A 24501-nucleotide genomic window follows, 5' to 3' on the forward strand; every position below is an offset into this window, starting at 1 on the left:
CAAAAACAAATTCCATCTACATTTTCATTAATTTACTCGTCTCTTCAACATCGTCAAATATCATTTCATTCGTGTTTATAATTCATTTCTACAACACAGCATCGCGGTAAAAGCGTTTTTTGGGTTTTGCGGTACTTCACTATTTCAACTGTTCGTAGCTTTCTCTCTACCCGAGTCTGTTGGCCACCGCGGTCTTTGGTCATTTTTACGTTAATTTCATTCCAAGCGTAGTTCATTCCCATTCCCAAAGGGAACTCAACTCATTATCAATGATAATACCACCAACCTCAACCATAATTTCACCTTCTTCACCTTCACCTGGACCATCGCCTAGACCATCTATATCATCTTCATCGAATTATTCAATTGGAATACCTTTGACACCAATAGAAGAATTAGGATTAGATAAAATGAGTTCAGATTTAATAATTAGTACTGAAGACGTTGATAATGATGATCCATTGGTTCAGGTGGAATCGATTAAGACTATCAGTGGACGACCGAATTTACCTACTTTGAATGTACCACCACCAAGTTTTAGTAATTACTCGTTTGGCATTTCGTCTTCACCTTCAGCATCATCTTCATCATCCATAGCAAGAGGAGAAGGAGGACGAACACCAAGTCCATTATCGTCTATTGAAGATGGAGAGATCGCTTTACCTTCTGAAGGATTCAAGTTTGGTTCTTGTCCTTCAAGCTCTTTTGTAGGTACTCCAACAGCTGAACAAGGTCCATTCGAATATCCATCTTCATCCTCTTCGACATCAAATTTCTCAATCAGTCCACCAAAATCAATGGGTTCTCCTACATTAGCAAGGAGAGGTAGTTTAGCTTTAGGTTTGACTCATCGTAGAGGTTCAATCATTCCACAACCGAATCCAAATCCAAATATCAATCGACTTCGTGGGTCATTTGATGATGGTATCTCACCACCACCAACAAGAAGAAGCTCAACTTGTTCAACATTAACCACTTTACCTATCGCAGGTAGACGTCCTTCCATAGTTCATTCAACGACCGTAGAAGTCACTCTACCCCAAGCTCATCCCTCTGTGCCTCCTTTTGGAGAACATCCACCCCAACCTTCTTCAGCAAGCTCATCACGACGTCCTTCAGTTCTGATGTTTCCTTCTAAGCCACTGCCTGCCCCAATTCCGCCATCGTTGTTAGCTAGAAGGGGATCTTTACCTGTCGCTCAGCTGTTCGGTGTACCATTAGCGGATCAAAATAACAACAAAACCAGATCAAGTTATTCTTCTGGCTCAGCCACAATATCAACTGCACAGCTATATTTACGCAGACAGAGTGTAATGTCAGAAAGTGGATTTTCGAACGGTTCAGGTACAACAATAGGTGAAGCTACAGGAAATGAACATTATGGATACAATGATGTAGAAAATGGTTATAGAAGGCGTTCGATGAGACCCAGAACGCCTTCAGCAGATTTTACACCACAGACGGTGTCATCACAAAGAAGAGGTTCTGTATCGTTCTTCCCACCTGTACCTGTATCGACAACAACAACAACAACACAGCAGATACGCAAAAACCCAAATTTCACACCAAACAGATCATCATCAATCAGTTCGAGATCAAGTATAGCTTCATCTGCATCTGCATCTTCTCAGAGAAGTTCAATATCCTCATCAAGAATACCAATAAATTTTTCACCTCGACATCCAACTTCATATACAAATTCTTTCGCATATCCATCTAGACAAACATCCGTCTCTACTACCAATACTACAATTAGCACAAGTACGAATGGTTCAAATTCGAGTCCATCTTTACCTTCTTCACCTAGATTTAGTATCAATGCTCATAGTGGATATATAGTCAAAAGAAATAGACATTCCACCTCGAAATCATCAAACAGTAATCCAAGTCTAGGAAGCGGTTCATCAGAAGGTGATAGAGATCATGAGGATGAAATACTTCCAACACCAAATCAAAGTAAAATAAATACAGTAGTAGCTCCTACTTTTTCAGATCCGTGGTCAACTACAACAAATACAACTTCAATAGAGAATAAAATAGATGAGTTGAGCTTTTGTGATGATGGTGGTTTGAGAGGTAATATACCGTTAGAAACTCCACCTTTAGAGACTGTTTTAGAAAGACCTCCTTTAGAAAGTGTAGATAGTGGTGCGACTGAAAGACCATGATCATAGAGATTTGCTTCACTCATATGCAAAGGAAAAGGAATAGAACTCGGAATAATTCGGACAATCTCATTGTATATGGGATATATATTTAGTAATTCGTAGCTTTCAAATCTTCAACAACTCTCATATCAATCTTTTGACCTCTTCAGGATCGATCAGTATCTGTTGTACTATATGTAATTTAGACATTTTCTGCTGGTTAACGATTTTTCTTGCATTTTCTTCTTACCTATATTTAAAACATTTTGTATCACTAGTCCTCCCCTTTTTATCAAATAACCAATCTTCATCATCGTCGAGTACGAACAATTGGGATACTCCCTTATTACATACATATATACATATTCACGCACGAAATACATGTATCTCCTGTATCTATATCAATAGAGGTATAAAGTACAGTACATTTGTATTTCAGGCCATCAATCTGTTCCGGTTATCCGGCATCTCTTGGCGAAAAGTGAACTCGTTCTATGTGACTTACAAGTATGTTGTATAGATCATGTGAACAATCAATTCTTTCACTCTCCTCAGAAGAAGGGATTTAGCCAAGCTTAATTGCCAACAAAAGCCAAGATCCTTATCTTTACCTCATGCTATGAGCTATGAATCGATAAGCTGCAGAGCAGGAGACTTTTTCCAGAACATGTGATATCTTTGTATACTCCATGCATATGAAATGGCGACGTACGTAGTTTTTGTTTTGGTGCTTTTATTCACAGCCGCAATATATGTGTACTATATAGTAACGTATCAATGCTGTGGAATATTCCTTGTGCCTTGCTTAAGATCTGCAAAGAAGGAGTAGTACATATTCAAAGTATTGCATTTTTCTTCAAATATAATGAAAATCAAGCTTTTAGATTTCCCATTCTCAGGCTATTATCTTTTGAACAATTCCCGATAAGTCCACTCATCTACGTCAAATTTGTAGATCTTGCCAAGCAAGGCTCAATTCTGTGAACAGAACCGTATATATAAAGGATGTATTTTCATGATTTTCTCATAAGATATTTGTTCCTTTCCCCCATCCAAATATAACAGTACTAGCATAAACTACTTGATTACGATAACATATTAGAGATAACAAGTTCAAACCATATGTCATATACAGAAAGAGGTGAATATCAACCCCTAATACTTCAGTTCATGGGATACTAACCCTTCTATATCTAGCCGCTCTAGATACGTTATTATACAAAGAGAATTCGAGATTATCTACATCGGGAAATGATGGACCTGATGATAAACATACGGCAGCAGTAGTGACTGGCGAAAAGTCTGTACAACATCCGTTGCAAAAGGAGCAGAAGCACAATTGGTGGTGTCCATTATCGTATGGGTGAGTGTGGACATTTGACTGTATGGTAGTGATCAGTCTTATGTTACATGAACTGACTCATACCTTCGTTCTTTATTCTGATCTGGTATATATAGTAAATACAAATTCCCACTCAAACCACCTCGCGCCTTAAGAGATTTACCAGATGATACTCCTCATGAAAAGAGAATCAAGTTTGCAAAGAGATTAGGTTTTTGGGCTGCTTTGTCAAGTGGTGGTAGTAGTGAATAATAACCTGTGAATAATCAACTCATTCTTCTGCTTTCTTCTTTGTAATGATAGATCTCGTCTAACCTGTATAATTCCCGTTTCCCATTTGTAAATGTACTACGATTATCATTGATATGTATATTTTTACAACAACAGTATTGATAATAATATTTCTATTTCATAATGGGTCGATCTCTAGTCTTCTAAGTGTCCATATAATCGTTACGCAAACCCACATTACCTGACGACTTATTGCTACTATTCTAGCTCTCCATGACCATTGGGTATAGCACGGAAACGGCATGATTCCCCGAAAGGACATTTACTGGCATTAGGGCATTTATGACTGTTCATTCAAAATTGCATAAGTTAGCATGATTCGATCCATTATCAGGGCTTGGTCAGAAGGAGATAGCTTACCCATAAACACAATCCTTATCGTCATATCGACCTGAATGTGACAGTGTAAGCACGAGAAAGATGAAAAGGTGATGTTGCATATATTTAATGATGAAAGACTCACATTTACCATGTGTCATATATGGACAAATTACAGATTTGGCCATTCTAGCCAACTCGTTGAGTTGGGGTGGCGATAAATCTGCAGTAAATAACAAGCATTGATAAGCAAACGGCGATTTGCGATCGATAATGACAACTTACGATATCCGTGACCATATGAACAAGCATCTACATCTCGGCAACCCCATTCACCTATCAAGAGAAATCATCAGGTTTGTTAAGCGCATTGAAACAAATTTCGACCACTATTCAGACTTACTCAAATAATGACTGTGCAGCGAATCAAATTTTTTAATAGTCAATACTCAATCTAATTGCTAAATGATTTTGTACTCACGTATGACAAGGCCGAGGAACCAATTTTCTAACTTGTTCAGCAGCATTTTTGTTATATTTAGCTGATCTTTTGAATTTCCTTTTAGGTGATAAATCGTCGTATTCATCTAGAGTATCTTTGGTGGAAGAAGTGGTTACTGAGTGAATTTTAATCTTATTATGATTATTGGATGATGATTTATTGTTTAATTTATCGACCACAGCAGCTGAATTTAATGCTGACCAATCAATCACTTCTACATGATCCTTAGAGAAATCAATCTTATCTGAAATAACAGGTTTAGCAGTAAGTGGGACCAAATCTAAAGTATGGAATAAATCTGGAATGTTGATGGTACGTCTAGCATTTCTTGATGGTATAGAAGATGATTGATCTTGGTTAAGGAAGAATACTCGTTCTGGATTGACATCCTCGTAGTTCAAGATCAATTCTGGAGAAGCACCAATAATGATTTGATCACATTGATTATTTCCAGAATATAATGATAGGTAATCATTAAGTTTCGCTCCAGCTTTTTCCTCTCCAGAACCAAGATCACAAACTGTTATCAAACCACTTGAAGATGAAAATCCTTGCCAGAATTGATCATATTTTGCCCAGGTTGGCACAACACCATTCTTAATGAGAGTCGCTCCAAGTGTAGATTTATTCAAAATTACCTGGGTAATCACTTTTTCTGCTATAGTTCTCTCTTTAATAGCTGAAAGAAGAGTATGAGCTGCTTCTTGTCCACCTTCAAATCCTGCTTGTAATAGGTTTTGCTGGAAAATATAATTGTCTCCGTCAATAAGAACGGTGGTGAACTTTGATTGACCCTGTTGATTTTGAGTTTGAGTCACAAGATTTTCTAAATCCTTCTTACTTATTTCTAAACCTAAACAAACATCTTTCCAATATTTGACTTCTTTTTTCAATTCATCGATTTGTTTGACTTGATCGAATAATCCTGACAAATGAATTGATAACCCTTCCAAATGGGTTTTGACGTTTTCTACTGTATCGGCTGATGATTGAGCTGCATTGAATCGTAATATATTAGACTTTTTAGCTGTTTCTGGAGGTGAAGATAAGAATAAACCAGTAGGATTAGTCGATGTCACAAGATTAGGATTAGGTATTTGACCTTGTTGAGGTGTTAAAGGTGGATTTGGATTAATGATTTCTTCATCTGCAAAAGGCTGGAAGAAATTTGATTTAGATGGTAGCGGTAAAGGTGCAGTTTTAGGTTTTTGTTGACCATCTATATCAGGTAAAATTGTATTATTGAATCCATTCAAAGGTGATAAAGCTCTTATGCTTTGATGATTGTTTCCGTTATAGTCGACCATTGAATCATCTTCAACTCTTACCATACCTCCAAAAGCCGTTGCAGGGATTTGCGAGTCCCATTTCCTTTTGTAATATCCTTCTGTAAGTGTTTCATCACTTGTATTTGATGATGAACTAAATTTCTCTTGATCATGTTGTCTTTGAGCTTGAGCGATCAATGTACTTAGATCAACTTCAATACTTCTATCATTGGTGATGTTTTCCTGAGACACAGTTGAAAGGGATCTTTCGGGTTCCACAGATGCAAATCTTACTGTAGATGTACGTGATTCAACTGACATAGGTTTAGATTCTATTACAAACATTTTTCGACAAGGTGGCAAGTATTAGCGTTACTTCTGTATTTTCAAATTTATGTTTACTATTTATGTATTCACTACTGCTATTATACCAGCAGAGAATGATAGATATGATGTAGTGATATATATAATAAGAACTCACGATCGTCCGTTTTCAAGTCACACAACTGAGATGACTGTACTACCTTTGTGACTAACCTATCCTTTGAATATCTCTGACGTCTTAAGGGGTTTCCAGAATGGTTTGCTGGTATCAATCTTATCTATAATTTGCAGGTCGTGTTTCGGCTGAAATCAAAGGGTTGCTGATAATGGAAGTTTCCAAATATACGTTATCATTCTCGCCTAATCAAGGAGACTTCTAACATAACATACAATGAAAAGATAGTAAACGATCGACATTCCTCTCTAAGACTTAAAGTTTTGGATGTAGAATCGAGGACGACCTCCACCGGGATTAACACGTGGTATGATAACGGCATACAAGCTAAGAAGAGATCCCGATCGGACCGAGAAGCGGTGAGTTCCGATCTTGTGATAAGATATCCAATTAAGCAATTCCATTATTTGAGATGTCAATGTCGATCACGCCATATCTTGTTTGTGACCTCCACGCCATATCACCTAGAACTGTAGTTGTCTTAGCATGTATGTGGGTGAATTATCTGGAATAATTCAACGATTGCATGACATTACGCAAGTAAAGTACTCCATCGATACATCCCGGTAATTGATATCAGTTATTGATAAACATATATAATCAGTACCACAACCGGCCGAATTCCCCCTTCACGATCAACATTTCTTCAACTCCAAGACAAACCCATCTTACAACTTTTTTTCGTCTTTTACCACATAGATTTTTATTCTAAACAAAATGGTCAATCTCAGATTAGGAAACACAGTCCCTGACTTTGACGCTGATACAAGCAAAGGAAAAATAAATGTGAGTTATAGAGCTGCAAATGGCTGAAGACAACTTGATGAAAGCGTTTGTAGGCTGATCTATGATTTCTTTCTGCAGTTCCACAAATTCATCGATGGTAAATGGACCATCTTATTCTCTCACCCTGATGACTACGTAAGCCATCTTATTGATTTACTGGTCAAACTGAACAAGAGAGCTGAACAAACGTCACCAACGATACTTCTTGTAGACTCCAGTCTGTACCACCGAGCTTTCAGCTGTAGCTCTCTCTTACGCTGATTTCCAATCCCGAGGTGTACAAGTTAGTACTTTTTATCACTTAAACAATTCAAAGAGTTTCTCGCTAACCCAGCACGGCTACAGCTCATCGGTCTTTCCGCTAACAACGCCGAATCACACAAGGGATGGATCAAGGATATCAATAACTTACAACCAAACGGCCCTGAGGTCGACTTCCCAATCATCGCTGATGAAGACAGAAAGGTTTCTGAGCTCTTCGGGATGTTGGATGAATTGGATGTTACAAATCGCGATTCTAAGGGCATTCCATTCACTGTTAGAACAGTCTTCATCAGTGAGTAAATTCAAATTTGAGGTCGTTTGATGAATTTGAGCTCGACGTAGCGTTTTTGGTCTGCTAAAACCGTTGTAACGGTTACCGCCACGATCGAAAATTCTCTTGCGCCCTCTTGCCACGTTACGCTCTTTTGCTTACCTTGTGTATTCTGTTCTATATCAATAGTTGATCCAGAGAAGAAAGTCAGATTAACATTAGCATACCCAGCATCAACCGGGCGAAACTTCCCTGAGATCCTCAGAGTTATCGATTCTTTACAATTAGGCGACAAACACAAAATCACAACTCCAGCAAACTGGCAAAAAGGTGATGATGTTATCGTACATCCTTCAGTTCAAGGTGAAAAAGTTAAGGAGTTATTCGGTGACGATGTCAGAACTGTCTACGTGAGTATAATTTCGCTACTTCATTTATTTCTTCTTGAAAATGCGAAGTGTCAATACCCCTCCCTCCCTCATTCCCACTTTTTATTACCCAGGATGAATGAGACAACTGATATACTGTATAATCAATATATATAGCCTTACCTTAGATTCACCTCTGATCCATCAAAAAAACAAACTGCTTAAGCAGGTACATTCACTCAGGGCAAGTAATGACTCTGTGAGATGTGATAGGGAAATAGATGAAGTGCTCTTGTATGGTAGAAGAAAACGTAATAAACAAAAAGTTGTCCTATATATTTAAAGAAAAAGATTGTATACATTTCAAAGTTGTTAAATAAATTGAATGTATGCGTTATCATCTCTACAGGAAAGAACTGTTGTCGCAGGCAATGTAAAATACTGCTTCACATACTGATGAACGGCTGAGTTGATTATATATACATACATGAAATCATGAGGAACTGAATAAAAGCCCGAAATCTTGAAATCTATGGCTTAGAGAGAAGCCTATTGCCTAATCTTACATTTGACCCTTCGCCTATCGCGTCGACTAACACCAAACGACTTCGCCTTCGTTTCCCATAAATCACTCTATTCTCCTCCATAGTCAATATAGTCTGGGCTTTCAGCAGCAACGTATTCCCTGCAACCCAAAAAGCACGGATTAGCATTGTCCAGAGCAAAATCTGTGAACAATCCACTCACTCCTGTAACTCAGCTACTACTCTTCTAGCATCATCAAATTCGTCTAAACCGTTGGCGAAAATTTCTTCTTTTTTATATTGTTCCAAGAATGCATTTCGTTTTCTTAGCATATCATATTGATGTATCATACGTTTGAACAGCTGTAGGAGTCGATGGATAATGTATGTCAGTATCAGTTCATACCAATTTAAATTCAAACTTACCGAATTTATACTAGTATGATTGGCCATCATGACACCACTAACTCGATTCGAAGCACCAGCTGGACCACCTCTTTTTCTAGTCAAAGCAACTTGTATACTAGCAGGTCCCCATGGAATGAAATTTGCTAATTGTCTTTCTCTAATTCTCAACAACGATTTATGTACATCAGTTGGATCTACATCACCTGATATAATGTTCAAACATGATATATATGCAGATGATTTTGTAGATATTGTAGATACCATTCGATTTTTAGGTTGTAATAACCTTCTCATCACATCAAGTGTCGTCGTCTTTCTCGTTGCCTTGGCCTGATAAGCGAAAACAGGTATCCAGTAATTAGCAAAAGAACTGCTTTTGTAACGGGGTTTTAGCTTACATGGTCTATTTCATCACCTGTAAATGGTGTATATGAGGTCATCAAGAAATGACATCTAGGGGTAGGTATCAAACTCGATATTATTCCCACCAGATCGTTGTTCATATATGAAGGATATCGAAGAGTCGTTGTTGATGCAGCCATTACTGTTGAGACCTACAAATATAGTCGAGGGTAAGGTGTCAGCGCCTGTCAAATCTGAATCGCTACAACCAGTATAACTCCCAAGGCCAACTTACCAGCTGATTAGTCTGTACAAAACTAGGATCCTGTACATGTAATCTATCCGCCGCTATTCTAGTCAAAGCAGCATTATCTAAAACCACCACACTATCCGCATTATTGACTAATCGTTTCATTGCTAATAACGAATTATAAGGTTGTACCACAACATCAGAAGATTCAGGAAATACAGAATATGTTTGGATTAATTTCTTTGGGAATCGATCTGAGAGTCTTTCCAGTAGATAAGATCCTAAACCTGATCCTGTTCCACCTGCTATCGAATGCAGAAGCATGAATCCCTAGTATAGCTCAGCATTAGCACGACTTACAGAAAACAATACTTGTAGAAAGAGACATGGATAGGGTGAACAATGGGTGCTTACCTCTAAACTATCACTACCATCCGCTTCTCTATCTATCATTTCTATCAAATCATCATATAACCTTTCTCCTGCACTATAACCTTGAGCCCAATTATTTCCTGCTCCACCTCCATCTTTCGATACGTATATGTTCTCTGGATTATACAGACCTTTGAATGGTGAAGAGAGTATATTATTTATAACCTAGACGAAACGTTATGAAAATTATGTCAGCTCAAATAAGCTTGACTGTGCATCGTCAAACTTACCCTAGGTTCCAGGTCTATCAATATAGCTCTAGGTATATAATGTTCATCATCCGCCTGATAGAAGAATACATCCTTTCTATCACCTTGACTACCATCTGCAGCCCATTCCTCAAGATTACCTTGAGGCGTTATACCATGTTCGGCACAGAGCTTTTGCCAGAACTAGAATAAAGGACCCCATCAATCATCAGCATATGAGCTATGAAGATACTTTTAACTGATTGACAAGACCATGATAGGTATAGCAATGCAGATCTGCTGGGCGATCAATCATGTACTCACTTGAGCACCGACTAAGAATAGGTTGAATATCAAGTGTAAATTAGCAATACTCTGACCCATCAACGGATATACCATGACATACTTTGATTACCAGCTTGACCAGCCTAAGTCAATATAATTATTAGCATGAGTTATGAGTTGATCCGAATTAGCTCACCTGCAACGATATAATCTCTCTACCCATATCTTTCTATATTCTTATCTTTTCGCCAAAGAATACCGCGAGGTGTTGGAAAGGAAAGGAGAGGTATGACTTTTGAGTGCAGTGAGAACGTTGCTCGCCAAGGTCGATGTCACTTGGAAATCACTAATGCTCGTGTATCTTGTAGTATCCTTATATCACCATTCAAGTGAGAATAGCGAAGTAAGATCATATATTCAACCTATATTGACAACATTGCTCTTTAGATATGTTTACAAGGACATTTAACCCATCTCCTTAAACAACCGCGACGCGCTTTCTGCTTTTGACGCGTAAGTCAGGGTTTACAAAATGTTGTAATTCTTTTCAAGGCTGGATTAGCGGAATCAAATAAGCTGTATGCACAATCGTAATTCCTTGACAACCATCAGCTGAACTTTGTGTTTTTGACGTTGGGTTGCCTGTGAGTCATGTTGATAGATACAATATCATTCTGCTTTCTCTCCAATACTCACAGTAGCTCAAACTTGAGTATATCACACTTTACTAATGCACTACATACAATCATTCTTGCATAGACATCAACACGCAAACAGCTTGGTGAACCCCCACTTCCAGCTCAGTACTGAACTTTGATCGAAAAAGCAGAACGAAGAGTTGAAACCTCCTTTCCCGCATTGATCGCTAATGGTGTGTCAACGCTGAAGTATACCGGTCAAACCCTGCAAGACACAAGGTGCAAATTTTAACTGGAACGCCAAAGTAGTTTATGCCTGAAGTCCGCTTGACCGTCAGGTTATCGTGTTCAGGCCATATGCCCAGCTCTAAATCAGTCGTCTTCTGGGATAACAAGTCTAGATGCGAAGCAGTACATCATCCACCATGTCGCAGGGAGGTCGAACGCCAAGTATGATTCCCGGTAGGAAAGGACATCATGTCTGTGTGTCTGTGTGTCTGTGTGAATATCAGATGTTGACAATTAGTGGGGAAGTATCAATGCGTTGGGTGGTAACTGCACGATCAATATTATGCTGTGCAATGTCCAATATCAACAAGCTAATCATGTCAAAACAACCTTCTTAGCGATATATCTGGTATCTCACCCTCATTTACAATCCATTAATAGTATTACAGCTATGTCTTCATTAGCTAGATTCGGGGAACAGAACTTGCGACTACGGATCCGACGTCCAACAACGATAATTCTGGCTTTGTTTTCGATAATAATATTAGCGAATATTGGCTACACCTTATATCCATATTCACAAGTCCCGTCGCATCATCGGTACAATGCAATATTTGAAAAGACACCTACATGGACTCATCCATTATGGCAAAAGATAATGTATAGCCCGGCGGGTCTGATAGAAGCACCTCCAATTATTGAAGGATTACGGAATGCACCTTGGGCCGGATCATGGGAATTACCCAGACTATCTGTACCAAAATCATCGAAAAATACAACTACTACACCAGCATTAGCTATGATACATATATTTTCTATGCCAAATAAGAAATCACGTCAACGTAGGAACCTGATCAGAAAGCTAAATTTGCTAGAAGCTATACCTGATGAATATAAACATTTAGTGGAAATCAAATTCGTACTAGGTTATGATCAGTCCATCAAAGAATATGAGGAAGGATACAAAACGATATTAGAAGAGGAAGAGGAGATACAAAGCGAATCCGACAGATATCGAGATTTAATCAGATTAAGGGAATTGGAGGATGGGGAAAATATGAACAAAGGGAAATCATGGGAGTGGTTGCGATACGTCGGTCGGGAAGGTGGTAGACGGGGTTGGTGGGTTTTGTAAGTAACATTCTCCGTTGAGATACTACTGCGGTGTCAGCCATGAGCTGACAGACTGAAACCTTTTGTATGTGGCTTAGAAAGTGTGATGATGATGTGAGTTAAGCATTGATTTTCCTTCATATGTTACCTTCGTGTGTATTTGAGCAGCTGATATCGAAGATCGTCGCATAGACCTTACCCCTCCTTCCGAATCTGCTTCCCTTCTTGACTTCACTTGACCCTTCAATACCAACCTATCTTGGTTCCGCACTAGGTAGATGGCCGGGTCACCATTACTATTTTGAGGGTATGATGTATGGCTTCTCCTGGGGTGTAGTAAGTCCCGAGTTATACCGCAAACATGTTTTTCAAAACCTTAAGCTTATTAGTATAACACTTGATTTAGGTGAAAACTATGGCTGTAGCGGATGTACCACGGGAGATTAGGAACGAAGACTGGGACGAAGACGGTAGAATTGGTGAGGCTATGGTATGTCTTTGTTAAGCATATTGTCATGGCTATGTTTGGTATTGATATATCAATGCAAGAACAGTTTTCACTTCCACTATCACCCAATATTATTCCCAATTCGACATATTGCTCATCTTTTCCCGACTACGATCCGATATTATCAATCCCACCAGCAAACCCGGATCCATGTACAGGACTTGTCAGGATAGATTTAGCATCAAGAATAGGTATGTGGAGAGAATGGTTGATTGATGACGAGAAAACAGCTGTGGCCTGGCATGGTCTAAAACGTGATCACGTAAGTCAAGATGAATCATCACAATTCTGCATATAGTAAGTTATAACTATGTTCATACTGCTGATCGTTAGTACTCAGGATTATATCTCAGCTTACGCTCAAGCAAGGGACGGATTTACCAATCGGAACGGAAATTACAAGTGGGAGGTTCCTCCAGTATTCGAGCCACTTTCTGGCTGAAACACCAATGCTTCTACCCAGCTGTGACATATACAGTATAATGGTTACCACTTTAAAGACAAGTTGAAAAAAATCGCTATACAGTATGTCAAGGTCTTGCACATCACTACGTTATTCCAACGCAGCACAGTAGGAAGACAAAGGCTCTATAGCTTCGCAGAACCGCTCAAACAGTATTCAAATCCTTAGGGCAGAAAGAATCACAAATTCTTATCGTCATGCTACAAACAAAAGACATGCAGTATCAAAGGATGATCGAGACTTGTTGTGAGACAAACCTTTTCCCATCCCTCTTTTCATATACAGCCTAATACTATTTGAGATTCTGAGCGAAAGGAAAATTGCGGTGTTGTCGTTACGTCATCACCAGAAGACATGTAGTATCAAAGGATATTTAGGACTTCTTACTTGACAAACCTTTCTCATCCCTCTTTTGATTTACAGCATGGTACGAATTTCAGGCCCATGCTGTTTCTACGGTGTAAAGTTTGTCAGTCTGCCTTATGGCATATAGACGACTTTTCATTTCGATTTTTTTGTTTTTGGTCAACATTCTTTCCGTAATCTCCTCCACCCTTTTCCCCATTTCATACTAAGCTTTTTCTAAACCTATTTCAACGTAGGCCGACTGGGAATTGCAATTATATTAATCAACGAACCTAAATTCATTTCAACCATGAACACAAACAACAATTCTGAAATGTCTACCTCGGTGGCGAGCTTAAAAAAACCGACTGTTCTTTTTCACATATATCGTAAAGATGGTAACGAATTGACATCTGTTGATCCTTCAGAAAGCACTTTAGATTTCGGATCGGATGGTACGGAGCGATTACTGAAGACCACAGATTTCCAAGTGGGAGCTTTGGCCAGAGTGACGTGGGGTGATTCTTTGACTGGCGCTGACATGGAAGAACCAGATTTGGAAAAAGCGAATGAATATGCCAAGTGGGTTCTTGCTGAATTACCAGATACAATTACCCCACAGGAATTGCCAGAACTCATCGAAGAGAAATTTTCGAAAGGTGAACCGGTGGCTAGAAGTCTATTGGATTACAGAAAGTATTCATTTGCAAAGATACAATCAATGTTGAACGATGAAGTGACTAAATTGGAACCAGAAAAATCTCTTGTGGCAGCCATTGGTAAACAATTTGATGTCGAATTCACTGACAATGCTAGACATTTTATCAATGCTGAGCCTGTTCTAGCAAATAATGATTCTCAATATACGCTTTTAAATGACCAAATGGTTAAATCTAATATTCAAACTAGGGAAATTAAGCAAACCTGGGGAGATCACTTCGTTCGAAAAGTTCAAGACGATTTTGGATTGGAAGGTGGTTATTATAAAGTCATTACAGTAGCTCATGATCCTACAACCAAGGCACAACCGACACTTTTGCTTTGCCCCTATTTAGAGAGATTTACCGAATTGGAATCCGTTGATCTCTCTGCTTACGAAGCCCAACAATCTGACTCTTCCTCCTCCTCAGGTCCCCGAAAACGTTTGAAGAGTTATTATCCCTCAACTACAGGCATAACACTAGGTCCAAATGAAAGGTTCCTACAATTGTCAGAGCATGAGATCAAAATGTTATCGAGACTCGAGTATGAAGGCGTTGACAAGGGAGAAATAAATAGAGCCCAGCATAAAGACGCTAGGCTCATGGCATTTTTGATTGAGCACGAGATCGATAAAACGGATGCAGACCTTCTGTCATTTAATAACGTTCGGGATGCTTTTAAAGCTGGTTCACGAGTTGATAGATCTTTGATTGAACATAGGACAAGGTTATTAGAGTCTTAAGAGAAATCATAGAAATCATGGCGGCAGCGAAGATACGGGAAGAAAAAATTAAGTGTCACATCGAAAATAAGATCAAAACGAGATGCACTTTCGATTCCCAAGATTTCCTTTATCGACGGACGCGTTTTAAAGATATTAGCCTGTTGAAGAGAACTATAAAAACCAAAAACGAGCTTTTTGAGGCATCGAATAAGAAGGCTAAAGAAGAGTGGAGTGACTGGTTTGTGCAGGAAGTGATAGGTGACTATGAAGGTTATCAATTTATTCGAGTCAAACAAAAAAGTCCTTCCGAAGAGAATTAGATAAAGGTGGGTTCGATGCTACAGTCAATCCCATCTCGATATGTTTATAAAACGTAGTATGTCAGCCTAAATATATACAGTGAGGCCCAATTGTTCAATGAATTACATGTCAGCGGGTCGAGAACGAGCTCCCTCTATACGCGATTTTCAGCCGACTGTAAGCCTCTTTCAAAGAATACTTCGAAGTGATGAATTTTGTGGCATCAATCTGTAAGTAATCATGGTATTACCCTGTTCCACGGCCCAGTCAGTATTCATTATTCATTAGTTTATCTATACATCCATGATTATTTATTGAACTTTGTTTCATCGGAGATGAGTCGAAAGTCTTCTATTCTTTCGATATACTGTACTTGTTTTTCATTACAGCCGCGCTTCCCGTACACTGTCGAACCTTGACTTGAAGCTCAATTGTCTCATATCTTTTCTGTACATATTTCACTTATCCTTCTTACTGACAATGGTATTTAGTCTGAAATCGCTCTTGCGTATTATACCAGGATGATCTTGCTTGAAGCAATGGGAGTTAGGTTACGGTTTTGCCACATTGAGCTTGGCTGTGTAGAGCTGAAGGTCAGGTTTGTGTCGTATATACAAATTCATCGTAATTTTCATAATCGGAAACGTCAAGTATAAGATATAGAATATAATTCATCTGTGAATGAAGATATAGTGTATAATTACTAAAGGAGAAAAACGAAATGAGAAAAAAAGTAACCAAATGGAAAAAGAATACTCATGTATACAGTATTTTCGAGTATAAGTGGTTGAGAAGAAAAGAGAAAAAATGTCCAAAATATCATATATGAAGATAGAAAAAATTGGAATATAAAACGAAAAATACATATACAAGGTTCATATCATGCGACAATAATTACCGTGTTTTACTTGGAGCACCTAAAGGCATTGATATAGGCCTGCCATTTCCACTACTACCAGCAGCACCAGATTGTGAAGCTTGTCTTCTAGCTTCTTTTGCTAAACTAGTTGATGAAGGTGTTCTTTTTGCTGCACGTTCTCTTTGTCTTGTAGCTAGTAATTCTGCCCATAGTGGATTAGAAGGTATTTTACCTATTAATCCTTCTAAAGTTTGCATCCTGAATGATTGCGTAAAACAAAATATCAGAACATACCCAATAATCATTTAGTGTGTAATGCGAGTTGTGAGGAAGGCGACTTTACTTACCAAAGTTCTTTAGATTTATCATTATCAGCAGCAAAACTAATACCATCACCATCATTAAATTCAATCATGAAACTTCTTGGTCTTATACTTAAACCACCTTCATCAGATGATCTAGGTCTCATTGTCATTTTTGATTTTGGTGTACCATCTTGTGAAGCGTTCAAATCAACTACTGAAGTAGCTTGACGTAAATCAATCTTGGTAACTTCCTTCTTGGTAACTTCGTTGATTGCTACAAGGTTTCCTCCGATAAGTTTGAATAAACGTCGTTTTGGCATCTAAAGTTAAAACACAATGATATTAACTTGATGTTGAGTACATCACATAGATACGCATAAACGCCACTTACAGTACAATCACCACCTTCTTGAGTCAAAACACCCTCATGATACTCATGTTCATGCCAAGCATGATGTCTCATACCTCTTAGAGCTTCATCTATACATTGAGGTAATTCATCACTTTTTATTCCTGGTATAGGTGGTAATCTAAATATTTGTAAAGTAATTTTTGCTAATTGTTTCCTTTGACCATTGGACGAACCATTTGAGCCATTTGATGAAGTTGACATTGGAGTTTGAGGGACAGCTTGAACTTCTCTTGATCTATCAGGTTCACCTTTAAACATCGCGAACATTGGGTATCTAATTTCTAATACTCTAGATTCACAATTTTTAGCTATTGGCTTAAATGCTATATGTGTTTTAGCAATGGTTGAACCGGATGATGAAGACAGATATTTAACAATATTATCGACTTTGGAAGAAGCTGCGGCAGGTATAGGCTGGGCTGAAGGTAAAGGTGTGGTGGATCTCGGATCTTTCGATTGTTTTGGTTTTCTGGGTGATGCAAATAATGATCTAAATCCACCAGATTTGTGTGTAGATTCTTGTACAGGTGTCTGAGGTCGTCTGACTACTGGCATAGGAGCAGGAATTTCAGGTTTCTGATGTAGCATTTTGAGAATATGAGGATCTCGTCGGATATCAAGACTTAAGGAGAACTCGAAATTTGGATGCTCGACCCTGCAAAATAAGAAATCAGTTGACTGTAGAAAACAATTTCGAAGCAACAACTCACAGAGAAAACTCTTGGTTGACCCTTGCACCTTCAGCTAAAACAGAGTATGGCGTTCTGATATAATCGATACCATTATCCAGTGTAATGCAGAAGTAGGTAGCTTGATCAGGTATAGGTATCTGCAGGCCTTCAATACCTAAGACTTTGACAAAGATAGTACCGGAAGCTTTACCAGATGTTGATTCTCTGGCTCGCATTGCTCGTATCTCAGCGGCGTGCTCATTCTGAAACAAGCGTTGTTAGCAAGGCTTCCAATCTCGATTGATATACAGGTAACTTACCATATCAGAAGGTCTTCTCAGCTGTTTCCAAGCTTTACCAGAATCGATATCGCCAGCTTTATTGGATCTGATTTTGTCATGGTACGAGGCGCGAACAACGGCTTTCTCTCGGACTTTGTATCCTCGCTAGATCAGATTGCGGAAATTAGCTCTATTTACTCCGGCGCAAGATAATATGAGGTATACTCACATCCATGTGTGTTATCTCCTCTCTAAAAGCGTCAAGAATAGATTGTTGATCGTCATCGATACCCAAAGTCAATCTAGGGTTACCGCGGACGGTTCTCCTGAACTGTTTAGCCTAAGTACAAATTACCGTTAGCTTGTTTATCAGACCGGATAAGGGAAACCGATGTGTCAGCTCACTTGTTCAGCTTCTTTATCAACATCACCCATACTTAAACTTCTTCTACTTCGTCTGCTACCTGTGCTCACTCCACTGACATTTCTTTCTTTACCCTTTTCCCTTCTTTTTGCAATTATAGCATCTTCACGACCTTTCATACCTTCTCCTGTAGGTGAAGGTGATCTACTTCTAACCGCAACATTTGCTGGAGGTAAAAGAGATTCTTGTTTATTTGGATTTGGATATGGGTTTCTAAGTATACTTATTGGTCTTGTCGTCACGTTGACGTTAGGAGGAGGTGGCATTTCAGCTGCAATGCTACCACTAACTTCCCTTTGTAAACCGGTCGAAGAAGGTAAGAAGGCAGAAGCTAATTTATCTAAAGCAGATTTAGGTTCATTCAAAATTCCATCACGTTCATTCTGTTTCAAAACTTCATGAGCTGATTGAGTTTGAGATCTGGGCCTCATTGTAGGTCTAGAAGATTCGTTATCTCTCTTAGAAGGTGCATTATCGGTTGTATGAGCTTTAGTCATCTTTGGAGCTAATTCTTCAGCGTGAGAAGGTGAAGGTGTTATAGAGGGTGATTCAGCTGGTGGCGGTGGTAAATCTTTATCTAGAGCTGAAGAATGTCTTTTATGTGTTTCGGGAATAGCAAAAGTTACTGGTAAAGATTTGGATAAATCACCTGAACTTGCTGGTCTTCTGGATAAACTACCATCAGCGATTCTTTGATTGATTGTTTCTCTGATCATTTCTCTTGAAATTCGTTGACGAACTTTGGTAGTAGTTGAATCTTGACTTTTATTACTTAATGGACTACCAAAATCATTTTTAAGTGAATTGGATGAAGCGGCTGTAGGAAGTTTACCAAGACTATTTGAACTAGAGATACTAGGTCTGACAGTTTCTTTGATCGGCGTATCCTTCTTGACCTCACTGGAAACTTTGATTGGACTAACAGGATTAGACTTGACGGTGGCAGTGCGTTTCAATTCGTCGGAATTGGTTCGTTGTAATTGAATCTCTTCGAAATGGAAGTTCATATCAGGTAATTTATGAGGACTATCTTTCTTCTCTTCCACATCGTCCCTGATAGCGGGAGGTGGAGTCAAAGGTCGTTCAGGTTCATTTGATGATATAGATTGACCATCGATAGATGGCTGCTTCTCGAATGTTGCAGGTGCAGAGTTGAAGAACGGTGATGTGGAACCGATAAATGGAAGATTGAACCCGGAAATGTCAAATTTACTTGTCTGCGTGTTATCGTCAGTGTAGCTCCCATACCTACTGTATGATTGACTTACTCTCTTCTCTGCTACAGTGAGCTTATCAGCATCTTCGTTTTTAGTTGGACTAGTAACTGGACTAGGTATATCGAGCGGCATAGGCGCAGGAGCAGGTGGTTTAGGCAATCTCCTCTTCATACCATCTTCGCTTTCCTGACTTGCTGTTCTTATAACGGGGGGAGCAAGAACGGGAGGTTCGATGATTTCCACGAATTCTCCTTGATCGCCTTGACCTTCCATTTCATTATGATCTTCCTCTGAGTACTGTCTCGTTAAACCTTGACTAATAGCGGGACTTCTAGGCATACCAAGACCTAAACTTTGAGTTGCCAACATTCGTCTAGCTTGAAGTCTTTCGGCATGACTTGTTCTACCAAGTGGGATACCATTTTCTTCTCGATCTTCGTGTTGTATCGGAAGGACCTTTGTAGCGGTTTGGATGGTGATAAATGGATCTGGCATTGGACCAGCTTGATGAGCATGAGGAATTGTAGCTGAAGCGAAAGGATCGTTGTATTCTGGATAATGAACCGGTGATTGAGGTATCGGTATGGATGGTTGAGCAGCATTAGCATTTAAAAGCAGAGTATGTTCTTGATCTTTTGGTATATCAGGTTGTTTAATTGGCAATACGTCTTTCATAGGAGGTAAAGCATGAGCTAGAGCTGCTCTTTCAGCATGATGAGTTCTGCCATAAGGTATACCAGCAGAATCTGTATCGCTAAACATTTCACCTGCAAAAAGTGGGGATGCGTGTACTGAACCGCCTAATGAAGGTGTAGCTAAAAATGGTCGATCAGAATCGCCATCAAGCGGCTCTAAAGGTAATTCGAAAGCAGTTTGATCTTCAAATGCTGGAGTATCCATTGTCGGTGGTGAGAATAAGCCTTCTTCAATAAGTGTGTCCATGAAGTTGGCGGTGGTTGAATCCTCTGGCATTTGACCTTCATTCTCTTCTGTTATAACGGGTGAGCCTTCAGTAGGGACGTGAAGCATGTGTTGATCGTGAATATGGGTATTTGAGAGAAGTTCATCAAGACTATCATCTCGACTCATAACCGGTGGGATACCTTCATCGATCCAACCATCATCATCTTCATCATCGTGAGGTACTTCGAAGCTTCCATCCATACTAGGTTCGGCACTCATTGTTTCGAATTCTTTCACATCAGGTACACTTTGGAAAGTAACAGTCTTTCTAGTAGGGGATTCTAAACCAACAGACAAATCTCTAGGTCCTCGTAATCGTCTAGAAGGAGTCATGGCTGATTTATGAGGCGTTGGTGTAGGTGTTGGATCCATAGAAGGGATTGAAAGTGATTTACTTAAAGGTGATGGGCCAGCTGAGCCAGATGAAGCTGCCAGGTGAGGCTGGGGTATTGATTTTGTTGGTGAAGGTGTAGGCGAAGTACTATCTCTTGATGCTATACCAAGAGAAGCTGAAGGAGAAGCTCTACGTTGCTGTTGTTGTTTACTTGCTGAAAGTCTTCTTGGTGAAGGTGAAGAAAATACATCATCTTTCTCTACGGGTATCGTTTTAGGACTTGTACCAATGTCATCAAATTCATTTGATCCTGATTTTCTAAGACCATTATTACCTGATGGAACTCGTTTAAAAGGTGATTTAGTTACTAAAGTACCTTTTGCTAAATCCTTAAAATTCATACTTGATCTAGGTATTCTTTTACTACTTGATCTGACATCAGGAGATTCATTCTCTTTTGATGCAGATAATTTCCTTTCTGTTGAAGTTCTTCTTTCAACATTATTTATCCCAGGAAACGCAACTTTGCCTTTTTCATTTGACACTTTTCTTTGGCCATTTATAGCTGATCCACTATGTGACGATGCATTTCCACCACTTGATGATCTACTTGATGATCTTTGTTTAGAATGAGGTGAAATTCCGATACCTAATCCTATAGCAGCTTTTGAAGTTGTGGCTACACCTTTAGCAGAAGATGGAGTCTCACCTAAAGCTCTTGTTGATCTTCTTTCATGAATTACTTTTTCTGCACTTCCATCTAAACTTAATCCAGCAGCCTGAGCACCTTGTACTGTAGTAGGTGATTTGAACGGACTGTTTGATACTAGAGAATTTTTCGAAACATGTTTGAATGAACTTGACGATCTTCTTGGTGCACTTGGATCAGGTGACAAAGAAGGGTTGGGTGATGGTTTTAAAGGTGATTGATTTATTGAATCTCGTTTATTGATTTGTAAAGGTGACCAACCTTTTGCGGATGAGTTAATTATTGAATGTCTAGCATGTTCGGATGCTGAAATAGGTGACGAATGTGGTCCCAATCGAAGTCGGCTAGATGGTGACGAAGTTGACGATGACATCGTGGGGGTTCTGTCGAAGATGTTTGCGTTTAGTGAGCATACTTTGTTATGTATACTTTCGGTCATACACTTATTGAGCAGGATGTTATGGACTCACAGTACTTTCTCACAGTCGATAAACAAGTAATGAAATCATCCAACCTTTTTCTGCTCTTATTGTCTTGATGATTGATTTGCGCCTTTGCGCTTCTGTTGTTGACTATCTCCTATTCTATCGTTCTTTCTTGATATGTTTTGAGGAATAAATGAGATGAACGAGTGGCAAAGCTTCTTGAGTTGGAACAAGAATGCTATGGATATATGATGCACAATGATATGCTATGTAGAAGATGAAAAAGAATGTTGAAGAAAGGGTTAATGATTATGATATGAAAATGAAATATCACTATGGGTTGTTTACATATTATTTATTGAGCATGGATCATCATATCAAGCCAAAAGCCATTCGCGTCAATTTAAACTATACATATATACAATTTACCCTGAAAATCAAAACACACCGTAAAAGAGGTGTCGGAATTAGACTATTACCGATATGTGGCATGCAGCTGAATGGAACCAAACAAACAAAATGCATAAAGACTCTTCCAACGAAATACACATTCTGGGGTGCTCGCATGAAACAGCTCAAGTGAATGCAAATACTCGAAAAACAAGGAACAAAGGTCATTTAATCTTAGGTTTTATGACCTCACAACTAACGTCATGTATAAGGGATGATCAAATGCCAATCATACATATGTTGAATAAACAGCTTGCATTGCAACAGTTATACCTGAAAGGAAAAAAAGTCTGGACCTTTCTGCCTCGCAAAGCTGATTGTACTATGATATCATGCATTAGCACTACGATGGCGATACTTTCTTGAATGCGACTGTGCATACTGTCGTGCCAGATTTACCTCCAAACGAGAAAGAGGGATGAGGTACACTCGAGCTGAATAACAGACATGCAATTAGCTTTGATCTCTGGATAGATCCATAGTTCCGAAAACTTACTGGAATTCCAAGCCTTAAGAAGCCATTGCATAAATGAGATCAGCTGATCGAAGTAACGATGATATTTGTGGCACCGACAGCTAAACATGACTCACCTAAACCCTCTTTAGTATACCTAGATTTGATCTCTTCTTCAGTAAAATTACAACTTGTAATTAAGAAAAAACCATTTTGTTTGACTAGATTTGAAATCCTCTCCGGATAGATTTGACTTGGTAATCTACTCCTACCATCTTGTTCTTGTACTGTATCTTGACTTAAGCATAACGCATCATAAGTACCTTTATCCAAAACTAAATCCCATTGTTCTGCCAGATCTTTGGTCAATAGGTCCTCTGTGCGCCAATCAATACCTTCTATATCATTTATAACTTTTTCAATTTCCACATCATCTTCGTCATCCTCATCTTCTTCACCTTCATCACTTTCATTTCGATCTCGATTAGAATAGTATTCATCTTCTTCATCTTCAGTCAAATCTTCAGATAGATTCTCTATACGTGTCTTAGCAATTGATTCAGCTAATATACTTGCACCCTCGCAATAATCTATACCAGTTAAATGGAATTTTTGTTTTTTAATCGGTTTCGGTCCAATCGAACTTAAAAATGACAATAATAATGTTCCATTACCAGAACCACATTCTAATATCCTAACTGTTCGATCTGTGTCTGGTATATTACGTTGCGCCCATTTTCGCATTTTCGTTACTGAAGATTCCCCAAACCTATGATTTGTCATGGTACATGAGCACAAATGCCCTGCATTTTGTGTATTATATCCCAATGTAGCGATGGCAATGACTCACCATACTTCACCTTCATCTCCAACATCGTTAAATACTCTTACTTCTCGGCTGATAGTGCAAAGATCTCAATCAGCGTAAACACGTTGAAACCCCTTAACTGCCCAATATAAGCTCATATGCTATTGTTGATATCCCAGGTACGCTCAAAATGCAAATGCAGCGATACAGAGCCGAGGAATCCTGTTTTCTCTTCGTAAAGAATCACAAAAATAGCTTGTCTGACTCACTCATACACTCCGTCCCAATGATCTTTCGTACCCAATTTACTTGGTGGTAATTCTTCTTCGGCCATTCTGGATATTTTGTAATGACCAATTCCTTGAGCGATATGCGTCTATACAATATCCCCCTATCTTAGCTGATTATCTAGATATCAGTAGTAAAGCCTAATTCCTCTGTCTCCTTTTCAAACATTACTTTGTAACAGACATTTAGAAAAATCCCAACGGAATCAAAAATGAACCGCTCGTCTTAGTGGTGCCCCATTGTATACTCACGTGTCTTCCGAGGCTTGTGCGTCACAGTCATGGCTACGTTAAGTTGAATGAGAGATAGATCAATAACAACGGTGCGCAACAGGCTATTGATAACGATGTAGGTACTAGTACATATTATCTAATTTGATATTACTGTTCTGATCT

The 24501-nt window shown here is 38.9% G+C and overlaps 9 protein-coding genes across 9 annotated transcripts; 5 read left to right on the top strand and 4 right to left on the bottom strand.

Moving 5' to 3' along the window:
- Positions 1-269: 269 nt before the first annotated feature.
- On the top strand, positions 270-2168 carry L201_000724 (uncharacterized protein; the record flags this gene model as incomplete). The annotated part of the gene is made up of 1 exon (XM_066216523.1): positions 270-2168. One exon carries the CDS (start codon positions 270-272, stop codon positions 2166-2168), a length of 1899 nt encoding a protein of 632 aa, XP_066072620.1.
- Positions 2169-3269: 1101 nt separating this feature from the next.
- L201_000725 (uncharacterized protein) lies at positions 3270-3741 on the top strand (the record flags this gene model as incomplete). Its single annotated transcript, XM_066216524.1, has 3 exons — positions 3270-3288; positions 3345-3510; positions 3606-3741. The coding sequence occupies 3 exons, from the start codon at positions 3270-3272 to the stop codon at positions 3739-3741; spliced, it is 321 nt and encodes a 106-aa protein (XP_066072621.1).
- Positions 3742-3978: 237 nt separating this feature from the next.
- L201_000726 (uncharacterized protein) lies at positions 3979-6213 on the bottom strand (the record flags this gene model as incomplete). Its single annotated transcript, XM_066216525.1, has 6 exons — positions 3979-4066; positions 4141-4171; positions 4244-4321; positions 4384-4434; positions 4502-4512; positions 4580-6213. The coding sequence occupies 6 exons, from the start codon at positions 6211-6213 to the stop codon at positions 3979-3981; spliced, it is 1893 nt and encodes a 630-aa protein (XP_066072622.1).
- Positions 6214-7084: 871 nt separating this feature from the next.
- L201_000727 (uncharacterized protein) lies at positions 7085-8281 on the top strand (the record flags this gene model as incomplete). Its single annotated transcript, XM_066216526.1, has 6 exons — positions 7085-7153; positions 7232-7288; positions 7365-7436; positions 7499-7709; positions 7878-8098; positions 8234-8281. The coding sequence occupies 6 exons, from the start codon at positions 7085-7087 to the stop codon at positions 8279-8281; spliced, it is 678 nt and encodes a 225-aa protein (XP_066072623.1).
- A 408-nt stretch (positions 8282-8689) lies between these two features.
- Positions 8690-10708, bottom strand: L201_000728 (tubulin gamma chain; the record flags this gene model as incomplete). Its single annotated transcript, XM_066216527.1, has 10 exons — positions 8690-8741; positions 8804-8943; positions 9007-9318; positions 9387-9542; positions 9626-9910; positions 9995-10177; positions 10243-10404; positions 10525-10535; positions 10607-10628; positions 10682-10708. The coding sequence occupies 10 exons, from the start codon at positions 10706-10708 to the stop codon at positions 8690-8692; spliced, it is 1350 nt and encodes a 449-aa protein (XP_066072624.1).
- Positions 10709-11802: 1094 nt separating this feature from the next.
- L201_000729 (uncharacterized protein) lies at positions 11803-13414 on the top strand (the record flags this gene model as incomplete). The annotated part of the gene is made up of 6 exons (XM_066216528.1): positions 11803-12482; positions 12563-12578; positions 12657-12800; positions 12871-12954; positions 13019-13234; positions 13313-13414. 6 exons carry the CDS (start codon positions 11803-11805, stop codon positions 13412-13414), a joined length of 1242 nt encoding a protein of 413 aa, XP_066072625.1.
- A 676-nt stretch (positions 13415-14090) lies between these two features.
- On the top strand, positions 14091-15224 carry L201_000730 (uncharacterized protein; the record flags this gene model as incomplete). The annotated part of the gene is made up of 1 exon (XM_066216529.1): positions 14091-15224. The coding sequence occupies one exon, from the start codon at positions 14091-14093 to the stop codon at positions 15222-15224; it is 1134 nt and encodes a 377-aa protein (XP_066072626.1).
- Positions 15225-16400: 1176 nt separating this feature from the next.
- Positions 16401-22054, bottom strand: L201_000731 (uncharacterized protein; the record flags this gene model as incomplete). Its single annotated transcript, XM_066216530.1, has 8 exons — positions 16401-16623; positions 16713-16990; positions 17062-17737; positions 17793-18016; positions 18074-18199; positions 18264-18374; positions 18440-19675; positions 19727-22054. The coding sequence occupies 8 exons, from the start codon at positions 22052-22054 to the stop codon at positions 16401-16403; spliced, it is 5202 nt and encodes a 1733-aa protein (XP_066072627.1).
- Positions 22055-22899: 845 nt separating this feature from the next.
- Positions 22900-24152, bottom strand: L201_000732 (uncharacterized protein; the record flags this gene model as incomplete). The annotated part of the gene is made up of 5 exons (XM_066216531.1): positions 22900-22990; positions 23053-23065; positions 23148-23779; positions 23861-23908; positions 24088-24152. The coding sequence occupies 5 exons, from the start codon at positions 24150-24152 to the stop codon at positions 22900-22902; spliced, it is 849 nt and encodes a 282-aa protein (XP_066072628.1).
- Between the last annotated feature and the right edge of the window lie 349 nt (positions 24153-24501).

Source organism: Kwoniella dendrophila, chromosome 1 (assembly GCF_036810415.1).
Source record: "Kwoniella dendrophila CBS 6074 chromosome 1, complete sequence".
Taxonomy (NCBI): Eukaryota; Fungi; Basidiomycota; class Tremellomycetes; order Tremellales; family Cryptococcaceae; genus Kwoniella; species Kwoniella dendrophila.